The 18,069-nt window shown below is 42.8% G+C and overlaps 1 protein-coding gene across 1 annotated transcript in view; it reads left to right on the forward strand.

Moving 5' to 3' along the window:
• The window catches only part of sfl (N-deacetylase and N-sulfotransferase sfl), a 118,012-nt gene that overhangs the window by 30,814 nt on the left and 69,129 nt on the right, over window positions 1–18,069 (forward strand). The window contains 5 exon segments of the mRNA XM_067104418.1: window positions 2,304–2,324; window positions 2,327–2,406; window positions 11,707–11,711; window positions 15,423–15,556; window positions 17,239–17,399. Coding sequence (XP_066960519.1) covers window positions 2,304–2,324; window positions 2,327–2,406; window positions 11,707–11,711; window positions 15,423–15,556; window positions 17,239–17,399 — 401 coding nt within the window.

Raw genomic sequence — 18,069 nt, forward strand, 5'->3', positions numbered from 1 at the left:
GCTGTAGAAGAAGCCCTCAGGTGTTTTTCAGTCCTAGTGCGCAACAGAGTAACAGAGTAATAGCTATGTTTTGCGACAACGTAACTTCCATGGCGTATCTGAAGAACTTGGGGAACAAGATCAACAGAACTCAGTACGATAGCACAGAGAGTCCTGAGATGGTGCGAAGAACAAAAAGTGTCTCTGCTTCCCCAATTTGTATCGGGGAGTCTCAGTGTACTGGCCGATTCGTTAAGTTGCTCTTGTCAGATATTGGGGGGAGAGTGGATGTTGGCTCAGGAAGTAGTATGTCAGGTTCTCCGGAAGTGGCCAGCAACTGTGGACTTATTCACGATGAGATTAAACCATCATCTTTTGGTTTATTTCTCACCAGTGGTGGACCCCATGTCGATAGGCACTGATGCGATGTTACAAAATTGGAATCACATGCAGGTGTATGTTTTTCCTCCATTCGGTCTCATTCATTAGATAATCAGGAAATTGCGGGAGAGTGTCAAGACGTCTATGACTAATAGCTCCTTGCTGGCCCCAACGCCCTTCGTGGTCAGATGGACAATGTACAGTATAGAAGTTGGTGTCATAAGGAAGGTCATTCCATCTCTAGACCTTCTATAGCTAAGATAGTCAAGGGTCTCTTGTATTCGGCTATTGCTGGCTACCGCTCAATGCTTAGCAGTACATTTAGTTTCCATCTTTCTGAAATTTCTTGTAGAATGATCATCCATGGTTTATTATGTTCTTTTAAAATCGAACGTCCTGTCTTGCTGACTCGGGCTCCTCCGTGGGATTTGTCGGAAGTACTTCAATTTTTGCGTTCCCCTGCTTTCGAACCCATTGAAGCTGTAATGTTAAGACAACTGACTAAGAAGGTGCTTTTTCTTATGGCTTTAGCTACAGCTAGAAGGGTGGGTGAGCTTCTGGCAGTTTCTAGGATGGTTTCCTATGCAGGAAATATGTATTTGTCTTCTCTTCCGGAATTTGTGGCGAAGACGGAGTCGGAGGTTAACCCCCTGCCTCTTTCTGCTTAGGGTTCTCTCTCTGCAAGAGTTCATTGCTGGCGATCCAGCCGGAGATGTCTTTGCCCAAAAGTAGCATTAAAAGTCTATTTGTCAAAGGTTAAGAAACTCCGCCTCGTCCGTACACTTTTTTGTCTCTCCGCAGAATCCTTTCTGTCCGCTGTCAAAGAATGTGATCAGTTACTGGAGGGAGGTGATTTCAGGCTTCTCTGAGTTCTTCTTCATCGTCTTCTAGCTCAGTATTACCCCGAAGACAGTATTTGTAGTATGGCCACTTCCATCTTCCTTTCTAAGGAATTATTCAGTGTCTTCTATTCTGGAGACGGCTACTTGGAAGTCTGTCTCAGTGTTTACTTCTTTTTACTTGAGAGATGTTCAGTTTGCCTCGTCGGAGGGTTATTCTCTTAGTCCATAGTATATTATTCTTAGATAGTCTCTCTACTAGAGTCCAAGGGGGAGCTCTGGTAGGTTAGGCTCTTTCATCCACGCTTAGATACTATGTCGCTCGTTGGTCGTCAGTCCCTATCCGCAACCCAGATGGGTTACCCGGAGGGACAGTGGCTCTGCACTCTGTTTCTTTCCTCTCCATACATGAGAGGTTCTGAATAGCCACATGGGAGGCTCATCATACTCCTTCATACATGAGAGGTTCTGAAGAGCCACATAGGAGGTCGACGGACTGAAACAGTGCTGACCTGATTGATGATCAAAGTACTCTCCAGCATGTCTCCTCACTGGAAGCAGTGATTGATAAGGTTTGATAAGGTGCGTGTATGACTAATCAGATATCCTATACAGAGTAGATTGGTGAGCCACTTCTCTGCAGTTATGAAAAGGGGCGTTGGTACAGAATTGAGCCCTCCTCCTCTTAAATGTTGTTAATTGGCAAATTCAGCTGTTCAGGGAGTGTATTGCAACATGAAGTTTTCATAATAAAACTAATATTGTAGACACTTACCTGAGCACCTGAATGATTCCCACCCCTCCTTCCCTACACATCAATTTTGAACGTGAATAAAGCAATTGATTTAAGGTAGGAGTGTCGGCACACACCTGTGTCAGCGCTGCCAACCGCTTGTTATGGTAGCTCATGACTAGATTTACCAGCGTTGAATGCTGGCTGTTAAAATTTCCCACTAGTGGGATTGGGTACTGAGAGCTTTTCGGCTAGTGGGATTAAGGGGGAATTCAGGTGTCAGCAAGTATTACAAAATTAGTTTTATTATGAAAACTTCATATCCTCCAGATTTATCTTACATTTTGTTTTCTCAGGCTTTGTTGAATCAGGAGCGTTACAGGAGATGGTTCCTGATGGAAGTTTAATTTGGGTTTCAGGGTAAATACTACCCAGCTGCCACCCTGAAGAAGCAAAGGAGATGAGAAAGTTATTGCAGGGAATGTTTATTTATTTACTGTAACTCATTTAAAAATTGCTTGTAGAATTATATGTCAAGTACTTGAGCACAGCATTATCAATGCCTTTTGTGGAGTTTTCAATATGAAAGAATAACTCAATCAGACTGCCTTTTCAGGAAATATCATAGAATTTTTATGAGTAAAACTTGGTGAAGGTTGTAAATGTTTAATCTGAGAGGGACATTAATATATACCCTAAGAATACTAGAAAGGCACAATATAAGTCTGTTCCATGTTGTGAAATAATTAGCTTGAAGTTACAATTATGACGTTATTGGCACCTTTAACATACTAGATTTATTTACTTTTCTTATATGTTTAAGTTCAGAAAATTGAAAACATTCCTTTAAATTTAATCCAGTAAGTGAGTTAGAAATAGATAAATGTAAACAAAACAATGGATACTTGCTGTCTAAAGTAGTAAAATGTGGTTTCTTTGATTCCAGGGTAACTTCAGACTTTCTACATTTACAGACACAATTTTGATATGTTTATTAGGTTTTTAATGTGGAGGTAAATAAAATAGTATATAGTGTAGCTGCTTGTTCTATTTAAAATCAGCAGACATGCTCACAAGCAATGCATATTATTATTGTTATTTTGGTCTATCACAGTCATCCTATTCGACTGGGTGGTTTTATAGTGTGGGCTTCCTGAGTTGCATCTTGCCTCCTTAGAGTCCATCACTTTTCTCACTATGTGCGCTGTTTCTACTAGCACACCTTCTGCATGAGTCCTGGAGTTACTTCGGCATCTAGTTTTCCAGAATCTTTTCAGGATCTTGGGATCGTGCCTAGTGTTCCTATGATTTTGAGTACAATTCTCCACTGGCATAGCCCATATCCTTCTGATTTTGATTTTCAGGTCTTGATACTTTATCAGTTTTTTCTCTTTCTTCATCTGCTCTGGTGTCCCATGGCATTGCCACATCAATGAGTGACACTTTCTTCTTGATTATGTTGATCAACATCACGCCTGGTCTGTTGGCATATATCACCGCATCTGTTCTGATACCATAGTCCCAGAGGATCTATGCCTGATTTTTTCTGTCATTCCCTCAGGTTGGTGTTTGTACCACTTATTACTGCAAAGCTAGCTGGTGTTTCATGCACAGGCCCAGTGGAGTGCTTTTTACTACTGAGTCCATGCCTCTTTTTGTATTGGTTCTGTGCAAGTGCCGGACATTCGCTTGTTATGTAGTGTTATGGTCTCACATATTGCACGCCCTGCATATGGGGTGAGATGTTACTTCTGTCTATTGTTCTTTAAACATATCTGGTTCTGAGGGCCTGATCTGTGCCACTGTTAGCATTCCTTCTGTTCCCTTCTTGGTTTTCCTCTTAGCCATTGCCATGTTTCTTATCGCTTAGCCAGCCTTAGTCTGTCTCATGTACTCTCCGGTATTGGTTTGTTGTGCCATTCCTTTGTTCTGTTTATTATTATTATTACTATTATTATTATTTATTACTATTATTTTATTATTATTATTTATTATTATTATTAATTATTATTATTATTAATTATTATTATTGTTATCTGGTAGATGAATATAAGAACAAGCTCACAGGGTCCATTGACTTGAAATTCAAGACTCAAAGAACATGGTGTTCTATTAGGAAGAAGTAAGAGGAAGTAAAGGGAAATGGTACTTTTATCTATTTTACTCTACTCTATCTGTATTGATGCATTCATTATTGTATTTAACAGCTTGCAAGAGCCTCAAAACTTATAATGAAGTAATGATATACAAAGAAAGGGAAGAAAGACTTAAGATGGACTTTCACACAATTGCTACGTCAGCCTTGGGGTTTGTTTAGCCTGAAGTACCAGTCTCATTAATTAACAGTTTTACATAAGTAACTTACTCCAGTAATTACTTAGAAAGAGTTTCTACTCTGAATGGCAGCTTGAATTTTGAATCCATGGTTGCGATTCTTTTGTTTGTATAGGTAACAAGACTCCCGCCACTTTCGGGTAAGATAAGGAACAATATAGCTAATAGCCAATTTGTTTCTTGTTGCTTGTAATGTCTACACATAGTGCTGACAAAGCAGCTTGGTTTTTGGAATGTTGGTTGTTCCTACACTAATACAAACCATCGGCCTCTATATAGGAATTAAGCCTACAGAGCAAGCTAGAGCAGGTTATCTCCACAACAAGGTTGTTCGGTAGTTGAACTACTGGTGGGCAAGGTGAGGGGTACCCAATCAATTGGTTCTGCCACGTGAAAGTATGTCTAATCCTTCGGGCCAGCTCCTAGGAGAGCTGTTAATCAGCTCAATGGTCTGGTAAAACTAAGGTATACTTAACTTCACCAGTACCCTCACCACCTCCCTTCGCTGAGCCCGGTATCCACTTACTTTATAGCCTTCACACAGAGCGGACGTGGTTATCGCTTTTTCTCTCTGCCAGAATGTTTGCTGGCTGTTTTAGCTGCAATTCATTCTGGTGTTTTCCTTTTGTTGTGCTAAAGTATATATATGATATATTGTTGTTATTCATGGGTATGGTGCAAACCCAAGAATCAACTTTATAGCCTTCGACAGAGCTGGACGTGTTATCGCTTTCTCTGCCCAAATGTTTGCTGGCTGTTTCTACCTGCAATTCATTCTGGTGTTTTTTCCTTTTGTTGTGCTAAGGCATATATGATATATTGTTGTTATTCATGGTATCGTGGCAAACCTCCACGAATCATTCAAAGTAGACCTGCATACTGTTTGCACCAAATGCCACAAATGTGTGTTCAGTGACTGATATTTGCTCCGAGTGTGTAATTGGTCCCCGAGCAATGGATGAGGGGTGCTGGAAAGAGAATTCCAAGGCTTCTCACCTGTCCTCAGAGGGGTATTCTCCTGTCTCTCCCCTGTGATTCCATTCTGCTGTTTCTTCATCAAATGAGGGAAATTATTCCCATACATTCCCTGGTGCTTCAGCAATGGGGGGGGCTTATGGAGGAGGGACCTGTCTCATCTTCTTGAGGGCTTCTCCGTTTCACTCAGGAGGGAGCATTCTTCCCCTGGGCAAAAGGAGGCAGCCTGTGATATCTCCATCTTTTTCAGGTCTTGGGGGAGACTGGGAAGACTAGGGTCTTCCAGGGGAACCATCAAAAGGAGCTTGATTATATACCTTAATGCCTCCTAACATTGATGTTCCTCCAGTGTCTCCTAATGCTAAGGATCTTCAATGAGTTAATGAAGAGATACAGCGTGAGAGGACGACGCAGGAAGAGAACCCATTCCCTCACATCATGAGTATCATCTTCTCCATCTACTCTATTTCCCCTTCGCTCATGGATCCTGCTCATGGATAAACCCAAAGAAGAAGGCAGCAGCGCTCTAGACCGTGAGAAGACCCCTTCTTCTTAGGGTCCCATTAGGCGACAGATCCAAGAAGAGAAGGGCGGCAGTTCTAGATGGTGAGAGGCCGGGGTTGGCCTTCTCACATTGTGTCTTCTTCAATACGAAGAAACATGAAGATCTCTCAATGTCTCTCCTCACCCCAGGACAGGGGACCTGTGTCTGGGTGTCCCTGGACATCCGAGGCCCGGGAATATGACTTCCCTGTCCCAGGACATGGGACCTCGCCTCAGGTCTTTCTGGGCACCCATGCGGAAGGTGCCTAGCCCCCTGTCCCAGGATGGGACCCGTGTCTCGGGGTCTCTCTGGGCACTGGTGTGAATGTGCCTTTTCCTGTTCCAGGATGGGGACCGTGATCTTGGGGCCCTCGGACATCTGAGACGCGGGAAGCAACTGCCCTGAGAGCAGCTGTGACATGAAAGCAACTGCCCTGGGAGCAGCCTTGATGATGGCTTACACCCAGGTAGCCAATACCAGAGGCCCCGTCCCAGGACAGACATGTGTCTCGGGGCCTTGGGGATTCAAGGCAAAGGAATACAACTCTCCCCTGTCCCAGGACGGGGACCCACATCTTGGGTCCCTGGGACACCTGAGACGTGGAATGTCCTTGCCCTGTCCCAGGACAGGGGATCTGTGTCTCGAGTATCTCTGACACCCGAGGTGCAGATTGCACCTTTCCTGTACCAGATCGGATGCACTGGCCTGGATGTCCTTGGACATCCGAGACGCAGAAGCAACTTGTCCTGGGAACAGCCGTGATGCGGGGTTGACACCTGGGGCACCTATACCAGACATCTTGCATGCCTGGTAAAGAATCTTCTTATGTATAAGAGCTCCAAGATTCACCTGAGGCTCATTCCCATCACGGTAGCAACATCGCTCATGCACATGCCCATGCCCTGGTTGAGCTGCACATGGTCTCCCGACCCTTGCCCTGAAGGTTCTTACCCTGGGCTCCAACGGACCCGACAAGTTAATGACCATTCACTGTCCCCCGGACCGAGATGTGAGGCCTACAGGTAGACTGTGGATGTGCAATGCACAAATGCTGCTCCCACTTTCGAGTACTGACCCAGGGCGTGGCTTCCATGAACTGCACCTTGGATGATTGGAGGGTTAACTTCAAGTCAGCCACACCAACCTTAGGGTTCGTGATGCCTGACAGAAAAAGTCCTGCACATCATTGGGACAGACCATGCCTCACCAACATGGCGCGACTGTTCTCCTGGGCCAGTTCCTGCTCATGTTCGTATGAGCCGAATCTACTCTCCTCAGGATAGCTCAGGAGGGCGCAGGTGCTCTCCCAGGACGACCCCCAGTTCACCTTAGTGTGAGAGAGTTCTCCCAGACCTGTATATCAATCGCCACTGTGGTGGACAATCACCACGGGCCTTCCTTTCCTGCCGAGGCTGCCGCCTCCAGCAGATCAACAAAGGGTGTTAGTCCCCTCTTACCTGTTCCTTCAACCTCCTGGGACTATACAGGTGCTTAGGTATCAGAGAGGCTTATGTGAGTGCTGATGAGGGTTTCTCACTTACAGAGAGAGCAACTCAGGAGGACCATGACTTGAAGGGCCTGAACGTCCCTCTTCCTGGGGACTCCAGGATAAGCCTGAGCTGCATGCCTTTGACATTGAGATTGTTGAACTGATTCTGCCAGTACAACAATCTCTGGGACAAGACCTGGTTGCTGATGAAGTGGTTCCTTTGGCCTCAAGCCCTGGCCGTAACCTCCTAGGGAATCTTTACCTCGATAGAGATAACATGGTTGAAGCTTGCAGAATCAGTCTTGGTTCTGGTGAGTTCTCTCGCTGCTCTGAAAGGAGAACTCACTGCTCCAGCTGCTTGTTTAAGCTGCCTCCACCGCCTCCCTCACCAGATGAAATTTTACAACCTCAGAGAGGTCAATCCGACTGCACAGATCCAGGTCTGTTGCTAGAGCACCGGCAGAAAACATCTTCACATCAGAGTGCTGCAAGCAGTTATCACCCTCTTCATCACTCCCCAATGAGGAAATGGCTAGTTTATCAGACTGTTCTGTTTGGAGGTAAGGCCATTACTTACTTAGCCCACCAGACAGCCAACCTATGGACAAACTTGATTCTTAAGAGACGAAACGCAACTCTCTGTCGAGTTCTGAAGTTTGAGAGTCCCAAATCAGTCTTAAAAGTAGAGGAATGGACCTTGGCTGGGTTCCACTTCACATTTACAGAGAGCAAGCGACGCGGGGTGGGATTGTCAAGGCTGATCACAATAACTGCTGCGGCCCACTCAGTGGCAGAGACCTCAGGACCTTCGCATGCCACTGCATCCCAACCTTCGGGGTCAGGCTGATCCTTTCTCTGCAGGTCCTAGAAAGTACAAAATCCTAAGGCCCCTTGCAAGAATACCCAGCCTTTTGGCCCCATCAGGAAGGGTGCAAAGCAGCAGCCCTTTCCGCCCTGGCCTGCCCAGGGAGAAGAGGTAGGGGAAGAAGGAGGGAGGAGGATTAGGGGTACGTTCCTCCCCCTGCTGCCACTAGTTGGGGGTTGTCTGTCAAGCTATTTGGCAGCATGGCAGCCACACGGAGCAGAGTCCTGGGTAGTGAATGTCCTTTGGGTGGGCTATTTACTTCCCTTCGAGTCTCCCCCACCCCTTATCATTCTTATGGTCCGCTCTACAGACATGAGAGTTCCTCACTGGATGGGTTGGTATCGCTTCGGCTAGCACTCTGCTGGGCCCGCTTGAGTCTCCAACCGGCCAATGAAGAATTAGAGAAATTTATTTCTGGTGATAGAAATTCCTTCTCATTACAATGTGGTTCGATTCCACAATAAGTTGTAGGTCACGCTGCTAGGGTAACCAGTTGGTTCTTAGCCACATAAAATAAATCTAATTTTTCGGCCAGCCCTTGGAGAGCTGTTAATCAGCTCAGTGGTCTGGTTAAACTAAGGTATACCTAACTTTTTACAGACATGAGTTCCCAGCTGAAGGACCTCGCCTACAGAACGAGGTGAAGGCAATGCTGATTAATGGCAGAGATGTGACAGGCCAATCTCCAGGCTTTTACAGCATCTTTCATGTAGAGAAAGTATCAGGGGATGGTGACCTGTCATAGACCTATCAGCCTTGAACCGGTCTGCGTTTCTTCAGACTCGATTCAAATGGGAACGACTGGGTCATTGCTGGCGGCCATCAGGGAGTCCGACGACGATCTGCAGGATGTGATTTTCAGATACCCATCCATCAGTCCTTCCCAAGTGCCTCCACTTTATCCTCAACAGGATGGTGTTTAAGTTTAAGGCACTTTGTTTCAGATTATCAAGCACTTCAGGTATTCACAAGAGTGTTCACCCTTTGTTTCGACTTCTGGGCCATTCGCATGGGATATGTCTTCTGAGATATCTCGATGATTGGCTAGCTCAGACAAACTCTTGTTTGAATTTTGTCGCAACCTAGACATTGCAATAAATCTTGAAAAGTCAGACCTGATACCCAAGCAGAGGATAAAGCACCTGGCCATGCTGATAGATATGGCAGCAGTGAGAGTCTTTCCCTCAGACTCCCGCATCAGCAAGTCCAAGGAGACAGCACAATTATTCCTGTCCCAACAGGAACAACTAGCTTGAATGAGGCAAGTCGTTCTGGTCGCTGTTGTCTGTGGAGTAACTGGTCCTTCATGGGCAACTTTACTGCCGCTTCTTCCAAAGGAGAATGAAGGACTTCTGGTCTCAAGCAGGATCCATTGTTCCTTCTCATCCCTCTCTCGAGAGAAGCGAGACAGGACCTAGCCTGGCAGCTAGATGACATGAACCTCGTAATAGGAGTCCAGCTGCACACTCCCCCTCCTGAGATGCTTCTGTTTTCGGACGTCTTGAGGGAGGAGTAACTAATCTCAGGTGTGTGGAATCAGAATGACAAACTCTTGCACATCAACATCAAGGAGTCTTTCGCCTTCAGGAGTTCCAGGATCGAGTAATGGGGCACTCTGTGGTACTCATGAGCCACAATACACAGTAGTGGCGCACCAATAAGCAAGAAGGACTACAGTCAACCCCATATTCGCAGGGGATGCCCCGACCCCCCAAAATACTTGCTATCCCCTCTAAAAATGCTTATAACTGCCTATCTTGAAAGTTCAAATACTAAATGGATACTTAGAGTATCATCCTAATGTCTACATACCTAAATTATTATCCTATTATTGTATTAACTTTGAAATGATATTATTAACATAATTTCAAAGTCATCTTAAACACTAGTACCCTTAAAATATATACATATACTTCTAAGCCTTCCAGCCAAAGAGAGAGAAAGAGAGTTACCACTTCGACTTACATTCAACAAGGCTGGTTGAGGCAAAAGAGAGAACAAAAATTTATATGTATGTTTTTGTGTTTCAAAGATGTAATACCTTTACTACACATTTTTAAAACTATGAACACACACACACACACACACACACAAATGGTATCTTTTCCTGAGAGAGAGAGAGAGAGAGAGAGAGAGTTTTATTTAAAGTTAACATTTAATGTTATTAGTTAATCTTATTAAACTTAATATTAATATTTGAAAATTAGTACATACTGGAAATCATTATTTTATCATAAAATGTCCCCTCAAAAAATGCTTATACTATCATCCTGAAACACTTATATATCATTTAATATAATTTCAATAGTACTTTAATATAGTTTTAATATTTCAATAGTATCAATTCTGAGCATCTATCTTCGTTGTATGAGGTCGGGTCTGTCCTGAATGGAGGGGAGAAAACCAGTTTCTCTATGAGTTACGTATTATTATTATTATTATTATTTGAAGGGAGTAGACCCTCTTTTAAACAGGTCTTATTAAAAAGGATGGCTGTATTATGCAAATTTATCTTATATAGTGTCTTTTCTATCTTCCTTATGATTCGCTTTTCAGTGGAAAAGGATAGTGTGCAGAATATGGGAAGTCTTTTATTAAAATATCCAATCAGAAATCGTTCGTCTGGGTTTAGGTTCTGTTTTAGGTACCATCGACATGTTTCGACCAGCTCATTGGTCATCCTCTGGACGTGGTTGCAGAAGGTCTGAAGAAACGAGGTGCTCGGGTTGGTATTTATAGGGGGTCTTGATCGGGTGCTGAATTATGATTAGCTGCCCAGGGCATGTACCGGCGGAGCCTATTCTCCCCAGGTCGATGTTCGATTCGCCTTGCGTAAGCGAGCGCGTTGTAGTGCTGGGGATGAATGGAAGAATTTCGATCCCCAGATGCCGAATTTGATTCGGCCGTCGCTATGGGGATCGCCGGTGCATGTCTCCTGGCTGCCGGGGAGGAGAAAGGTTTCCCTGCGTAATGTTGAGGGTTGGTTTCTCCTTCCCAATATGCAATGCTTTCCAAGAGGTGTAGGCGGCGATGGTCGGTAGTTCGGGTCAATTATTTCATGTTCGTGATTATGTTTTTTCTGGTTATTCTTGGTTATGGACGGTCCTGGCATGATTAAAGATAGCCCTCATGGGCGTGGCAGGAAATCCTCTGGAGAAACGCATGGTGGTCATACCGATGTAAGAACTGAGGCATCCTCGACGGGCATGAGTACCGGTATAGCATGTTGGTTTTCAAGGGGTCCTGCTGGGGGCTGGGTTGAGTTACGCACAACCAGGCTGCTCGCCTTTGCTCTTGTAATAAATTACCAGATGTATGTTCTGTTGGAGTCAACAGGCTGACATTATTTTCATGATGTTTTTGAGGGCGCTGCTGCCTTCTTTATATTATGGTGAAATTGTCCTTTATAGAAGAGCTCTATGCTCAGGGCATCAAAGCAGGTTCCTGACGGTACCATCTATCAATGTTCGCTTTGCTAGACTCTTCAATATTCCAGTTTGGGTGTCCATTGCCCATTGCAGGGTCTGGGCTACACGTTCTATTTCTCCGTGTGTGTCGTTCCAGGAGGAGCAGTGTGAGAGGGCCCTCCTGATGTAGGCGCCTACGTCAGGAGGGCATGGAGGACTCACAGAAGACGATTTTAATGACTCAAGAACTAGGATTATTGCTGAACCACCAGAAATTGCAACTGACTCCCACTCAGAGAATTTTGTGTGGGGATTCAGATAGATTTGGAATTTTCGGGCTTTGCCGTCCCCCAAGAGAGTAGAGGACTGTCTAAGGAAAGTCGACCTGTTCCTCTCCCCTTGCTCTTGCTCACCCACTCATTGGATGAGTCTCCTCGGCACTCTGGCCTCCCTGGAGCAGTTTGTCAGGCTGGGGAGGCTGCATATGAGGCAGCTACAGTTTTACCTGAGAGCCTGTTAGGATTGGAAGTTGCATCAAGACCTGCACTTTTTCCAGTTACAACAGAGATAAAGGAGGATCTGCTTTGGTGGAGGTCTGAAGAAAGGCTGACGCGTTGGATCTGGGTTGGAGAGCTCTCCTCGGGGACCAAGAAGTCTCAGGAAGGTGGTCCCAAAAGGAGAAAGGGCTCCACATCAACTTAAGGTAGTTGAAAGCACTTACCTGGGAATAAGACACCGCAACAGAAGTCTGCAACAAGACGATTATGCTACATGAAGATAACACCACGGGCTTTGACCTGGCACAAAGCATCAAGTGGGAAATCACTCGCTCTCTGGAAGCGAGATAGCGAAAACATGTTGTGTTGGGTGGATCAGAACTGACCTCAGTTGGTCACATGGTTCATTCATGGCAAATGCAATGTTCTGGCGGACCGATTGAGCTGGCAGAAGCAGGTCCTTCTGACAGAATGGATGCTGGACCATCGGGATTGCTGCAGCCTGTGGAGTCTGTGGGGACAACCAACCCTAGACTTGTTTGTTTCATCCCAAAATCACTGTCTGCCTCTGTTCTGCTCCTCTCTATTCGGACCTCTCACATGGGCAATGGATGATGATCCAAGATTGGTCCAGTTTGGACCTTTACGCCTTCCCTCTATTCAGGATAAGGAAGTTCTCAAGAAGTTCTGTTCACACAGAAATGTAAGGATGACTCTGTGGCCCCCTTTGGCCACAGAAGAAATGGTTCCGGACCTTCTAGATCTCCTCATACTTTCCAAGGCTTTCCCCTGCTACTCCAAGTCTTCTCAGACAACCACACTGCAGGAAGTTCTATTAAGATCTATCCACTTGGCCCTGACAGGCTTTCTCGACTGTCAGTAGGCTCATCTGAGCAAAAGGATTTTCAAGATCGGCAGTGGAGGCCATTGCCAAGTGTAGACTTGACTCTTCCAACAAACTCTACCAGGCAAAGTGGACGGTATTTAGAAGTTGGTGCAGAAGAAACAATGTTTCATCTTCTCAAACATCTATCACCAACTAGCGGACTTCATTCTGTATTTGAGATCTTCAAAGGGTCTGTCTTCCTCCACTGTAAAGGGTTATAGAGCAATGCTCAGCTCTGTTTTCTGGTCACAGGGGCCCTGACATTTCTTCTAATCAAGATCTTTGGACTTCATTGTTGTTCAGTATCTCCAAATGTAGAAAGGAGGAGAACTTCTCGTGGAATCTAGACGTAGCGCTTAAATGGTTGTCTAGTCTGTGCTTCGAACCCATGCATTCATCCTCTCTGAGGAACTTGACAAGGAAGACTATTTTTCTTGTGGCTTTGGCCACTGCAAAGACAAAAGGATTGGCTTTTCTCAGGAAGAAGCAGTTTGTTCCTCTCCTTAAGTTTTTTTAGCACAGAATGAGAACCCTTCAAAACCTTGGCCTCACTTCTTTCACCATTAAAAGCTTATCTGATATTTTAGGGATGGAAGAGGAGAAAGAGTGTTGTTCTCTGAGAACCCTCAGGTACTACCTATACCGAACCGAGAAAATTAGAGGACAGTTTTCGAATTGTTGGTGTTCAGTTAAAAATCCCTCTAGACCTTGTCGAAGAATGCCATTTCTGTCTTCTCGAGGGATTTCATTAAGGAATCACACTCCCAGGTAGCAGGGAATGACTTAAAGGTCATGAAAGTTAAGGCACATGATGTAAGGGCAGCACTACATCAGTATCTTTCAAGCACAACCTTTCCCTCCCATCCATTCTACAGGCAACGTACTGGAGAAGCAAATCAGTGTTTGCGATGCATTACCTGTGGGACATTGAAACTATATACGTGAACTGCAGTATCTTGGGACCTGTGTTGGGTGAGGAAGTGTAGGAAGTATCCCTTCCTATGTTACTGCGCCTCACCTTGAACGTGGTGTTGAGTCCTGAGGAAGCCTGGAGGGTACAAGATACTTGGAGTGCCCACCAGTTTTAGTGTTGGGTAGTGGTCATGTTTTTTAATTATAGTTGTACTGTGCCCTGGGCAGGGGGCAGATGTCTGAGTTTTGTTGGCCTTCAGTAACCTTCGGAGTACCCCTTTGCTGGAGAGTATCCCACTTCAGTAGAGGCGATCCTGGCTATACCGCCATGTCACTACAGGTTGAGATGAGTGCCAGCCAGAGGCAGTATCTACCTGCAGCAGCTCTTTCACCAGGTAAGGGAACAACAAGCATTGTCTCAATGCTAGCGTATATTTTTTCCTCAAGTTCATTAACTTATCATGTGCTGGGGTATTATATTGTTGTCCATGATTCCCCACCGCCTTTCAATGTGGAATCAGCTAAGTAATTACTGGGTAAGTTATATAAAAATTACATTTTTATGATAGAATAAAGTTTATATATACTTACCCAGTAATTACAGATAGAGCCCACCCTCCTCCCTGCACATAGACATTTTAGCGTAAACAAATTGAGCTATTGGCTATGTTGTTCCTTTATCTTACCCCGAAAATGGGCGAGGTCTTGTCACCTAAACAAACAAAAGAATTGCTACTGTGGAATTCAAAATTTAAGCTGCCGTTCGAGTCGAAACTCTTAGCTAAGTAATTACTGGGTAAGTATATATAAAACTTTATCATAAAAGTGTCATATTTGGTTATTTATCAGGAGGCCAGACCCTGAATTGTCCTTTAAGTTGAGATACCAGCATAATTATTTAAGCATGAGTGTTTATAATTAGTGTTTTGTAAACAGTGATGTGGGAGAATGTTGTGTGCTTTGGAGTGTGAATAGAGGCAGTAAAAATATCAGTCTTGATGTAATGATTTTTTTTTATTTATGTAGATTCTCATGTGCTGGATTAATATATGGTAGATTTGTTTTTCTTAATTTTATTTAGGATTAATGAAATGCTGAATTTTTAATTATAGGATTAATGAAGGATTTTTAAGATTAATTTTGGAATGGTTAGCTGTGGTTTGCATAATAAATTAATGATACAACATTCATAAGACCTTATGTGAAATTTTTCAGAATGTCAGGTTGTGACTAAATGCTAGGTGGAGGTGGAAATGGTGCAGTTGCAATTCAAAGGGAAAAATAATTGCAGTTGTTAGTGGACTGTATCATAGTACCTCGCTGTTTTGGTCAAAGGCTTTGTACTGTATTTTGTGAAATCTAATTATGCCAAACGTGGTAGCTATAGCCCAGTGAATGATTTTTCTACGTTGGTTAGGATGTCATATTTATGGCATGTTACCATTATACTGTAGATATGCCTTTGTTCTAATATTGTGATAATTAATGAATTAGTTATTGAACCTTGAAAATGTAGAGAACTTTGTATAAGTATTTAATTTCTCCATGATAAATACTGTTATCTTTATCCTTCACAGAAAGCGTTGACAAATTTTGGTGGTTTGGTCACATGTGGAGTCACACTCAGCCACACAAACTCACTCAGAAGGAACTTGAGATACAGATGCAGCTGAATAAACAGTTTGCTGTGAGTCATGGTATTCCTACAGATTCAGGTATGATGCAAGGCTATTTACGAAACTTGGTGATGATAGTTCTTTGGAGATTTATGTACTCTATTCCAGTGGTTAAATGCAAAAGGAAAATATTTTCTGTTTGTGGTAATTATATACATGAGAGAGTGAACTTAATTACTCTATTCCAGTGGTTAAATGTAAAAGAAAATTATTTTCTATTTATAGTAATTATACATGAGAGAGTGAACTTAATTACAGAAATGGGTATCTGGATTATTAGATATGATGATTTGAGTCTGTTTAAAAGTTTCAGTGAAACTTCACTAATTTTTGTATCTTTTAATGGTAAACACTCTTCCCTGAAATGTAAGGCTCCAATGCTAAGTGGTCATTTCTTTTGCCTCGCTAGAGTGATTCTTGGCCTGACATTTAGTTTTTCCTTTTGGTAATAGTGTGAGAAATAGATTTTAAGGCTTCTTGGGTGGTATTTTAATAGTAACTCAGGAGATATATTTGAAAGATGATTTATGAATATATGAATCAGCAAAATGCATGTATTATTATTATTATTATTTGAAGGGAGTAGACCCTCTTTTAAACAGGTCTTATTAAAAAGGATGGCTGTATTATGCGAATTTATCTTATATAGTGTCTTTTCTATCCTCCTTATGATTCGCTTTTCAGGCTCAGCGATGTTAGCACAGTAACTGGCCGATATTCATGTTGGAAAAGGACAGCAAAAGTGGAATATTGAAGTCTTTTTATTAAAATATCCACCAGAAATCGTTCGCCTGGGTTCAGGTTCTATTGTAGGTACCGTCGACATGTTTTCGGTTCAGCTCATTGGTCATCCACTGGACGGGTTGCAGAAGGTCTGGAAGAAATGAGGTGCTCGGGTTGGTATTTATAGGGGTCTTGATCGGTGCTGAATTATGATTGGCTGCCCGGCATGTTCCTCGGGCGGAGCCTTCTCATCCAAGTCGGGTTCTGTTTTTGTCTTATGTACAAAGGCGTTAGAAGTGCTGAGGATGAAGAGAAGAATTTCATCCGGATGCCGAATTTTGATTTGCCCAGCACCTCGCTTTTCTTCAGACCTTCTGCAACCATTATCCAGAGGATGACCAACGAGCTGGTCGAAACATGTTGACGGTACCCGGCTAATAGAACCTGAACCTAGACGAACGATTTCTGATTGGATATTTTAATAAAAGACTTCCAATATTCCGCACACTGTCCTTTTCCAACATGAATATCGCCAGTTACTGACTAACATCGCTGAGCCTGAAAAGCAAATCATAAGGAGGATAGAAAAGACACCATATAAGATAAATTCGCATAATATTATTATTATTATTATTATTATTATATTATTATTATTATTATTATTATTGAATAATTCAGCCAGACCATTGAGCTGGAAAACTCAACTTTCATAGGGTTAGTACGTATTTTTATGCATAGTTACCAGTCCTCAGTATTATTAATTTCTTCATCTTTTTTTTAGTAAAGGTTAAAAACTTCTACACATTGAATGTTAAAGAACTCTAGAAGCCTGTGCTGTAGTTGTGATGTGTAATTGTATTAATTTTTTTGCAGTGCCTACTTTACCTATATAGTTTATTGAGACTGTATTGTCCAATTATAATTACATATGAGGAATTTAACTTGAGCTGAGCCATATACTGTACAGTGAAGTCTGAGGAAGTTGCTTTTTCTTGTAGGTTACAGTGTTGCACCTCATCATTCTGGTGTTTATCCAGTTCATGAACCTCTGTATGATGCTTGGAAGAAAGTATGGAATGTGAGAGTAACGTCTTCAGAAGAATATCCTCACCTGTATCCAGCAAGACTTAGAAGAGGATTCATTCATCGTAACATTATGGTATAAGACACTATAACAGTCTCCAGGTTGTTATATTTTTCTGTTTGGCAGTGCAAGTGAAATAGTTTATAAAATTTAAATTGTGTTAAAATCAAATTAATTTAAACCCTAGATAATGTAAGTAGGGGGAGAAACAGTCCTGCTAAGGGTATTTTTGAGTGCATCATGACTGATCATGTAACTCCAGAAGGAACTAAGAAAACTTAGTTGGGTGCAAGCATAATAATAATATACAAGCAGTGATGATGAAGATGTTGCTTTAACCTTAAGGGATGGGCTAAATTTATATCAAACACATCCCCAGACCGGGCAAAAAAACACATCATTGGAAAGAGGAAGATTTGCAAATGCACATGGTTTAAGAAAAAAAAAAATTCTAAAAATTTTTCCCTACCTTCCACGGGAAGTTGAAAGTGACTACTTACAACCCTGTGGTGGGCCTCTTTTACAAGACACTCATAAAAATATGCTAATTTTACCAAGTTAGAACTTTTAGAAATTGTACTTCTTATAACATACTCTTTTATTACTTAAACTCTTAATTTACCTTTTGAACACATTAATATAATAGAAATAATTTTAAAAGGGGACTTTCTGGGTGGACTGGAATGAATTATCCTGTCGCTTTATTTTTTATGGGGAAATTTGTTTCATATTTCGAACAAATCAC

This window comes from Macrobrachium rosenbergii, chromosome 1, assembly GCF_040412425.1.
Source record: "Macrobrachium rosenbergii isolate ZJJX-2024 chromosome 1, ASM4041242v1, whole genome shotgun sequence".
In the NCBI taxonomy this organism is placed as follows: domain Eukaryota; kingdom Metazoa; phylum Arthropoda; class Malacostraca; order Decapoda; family Palaemonidae; genus Macrobrachium; species Macrobrachium rosenbergii.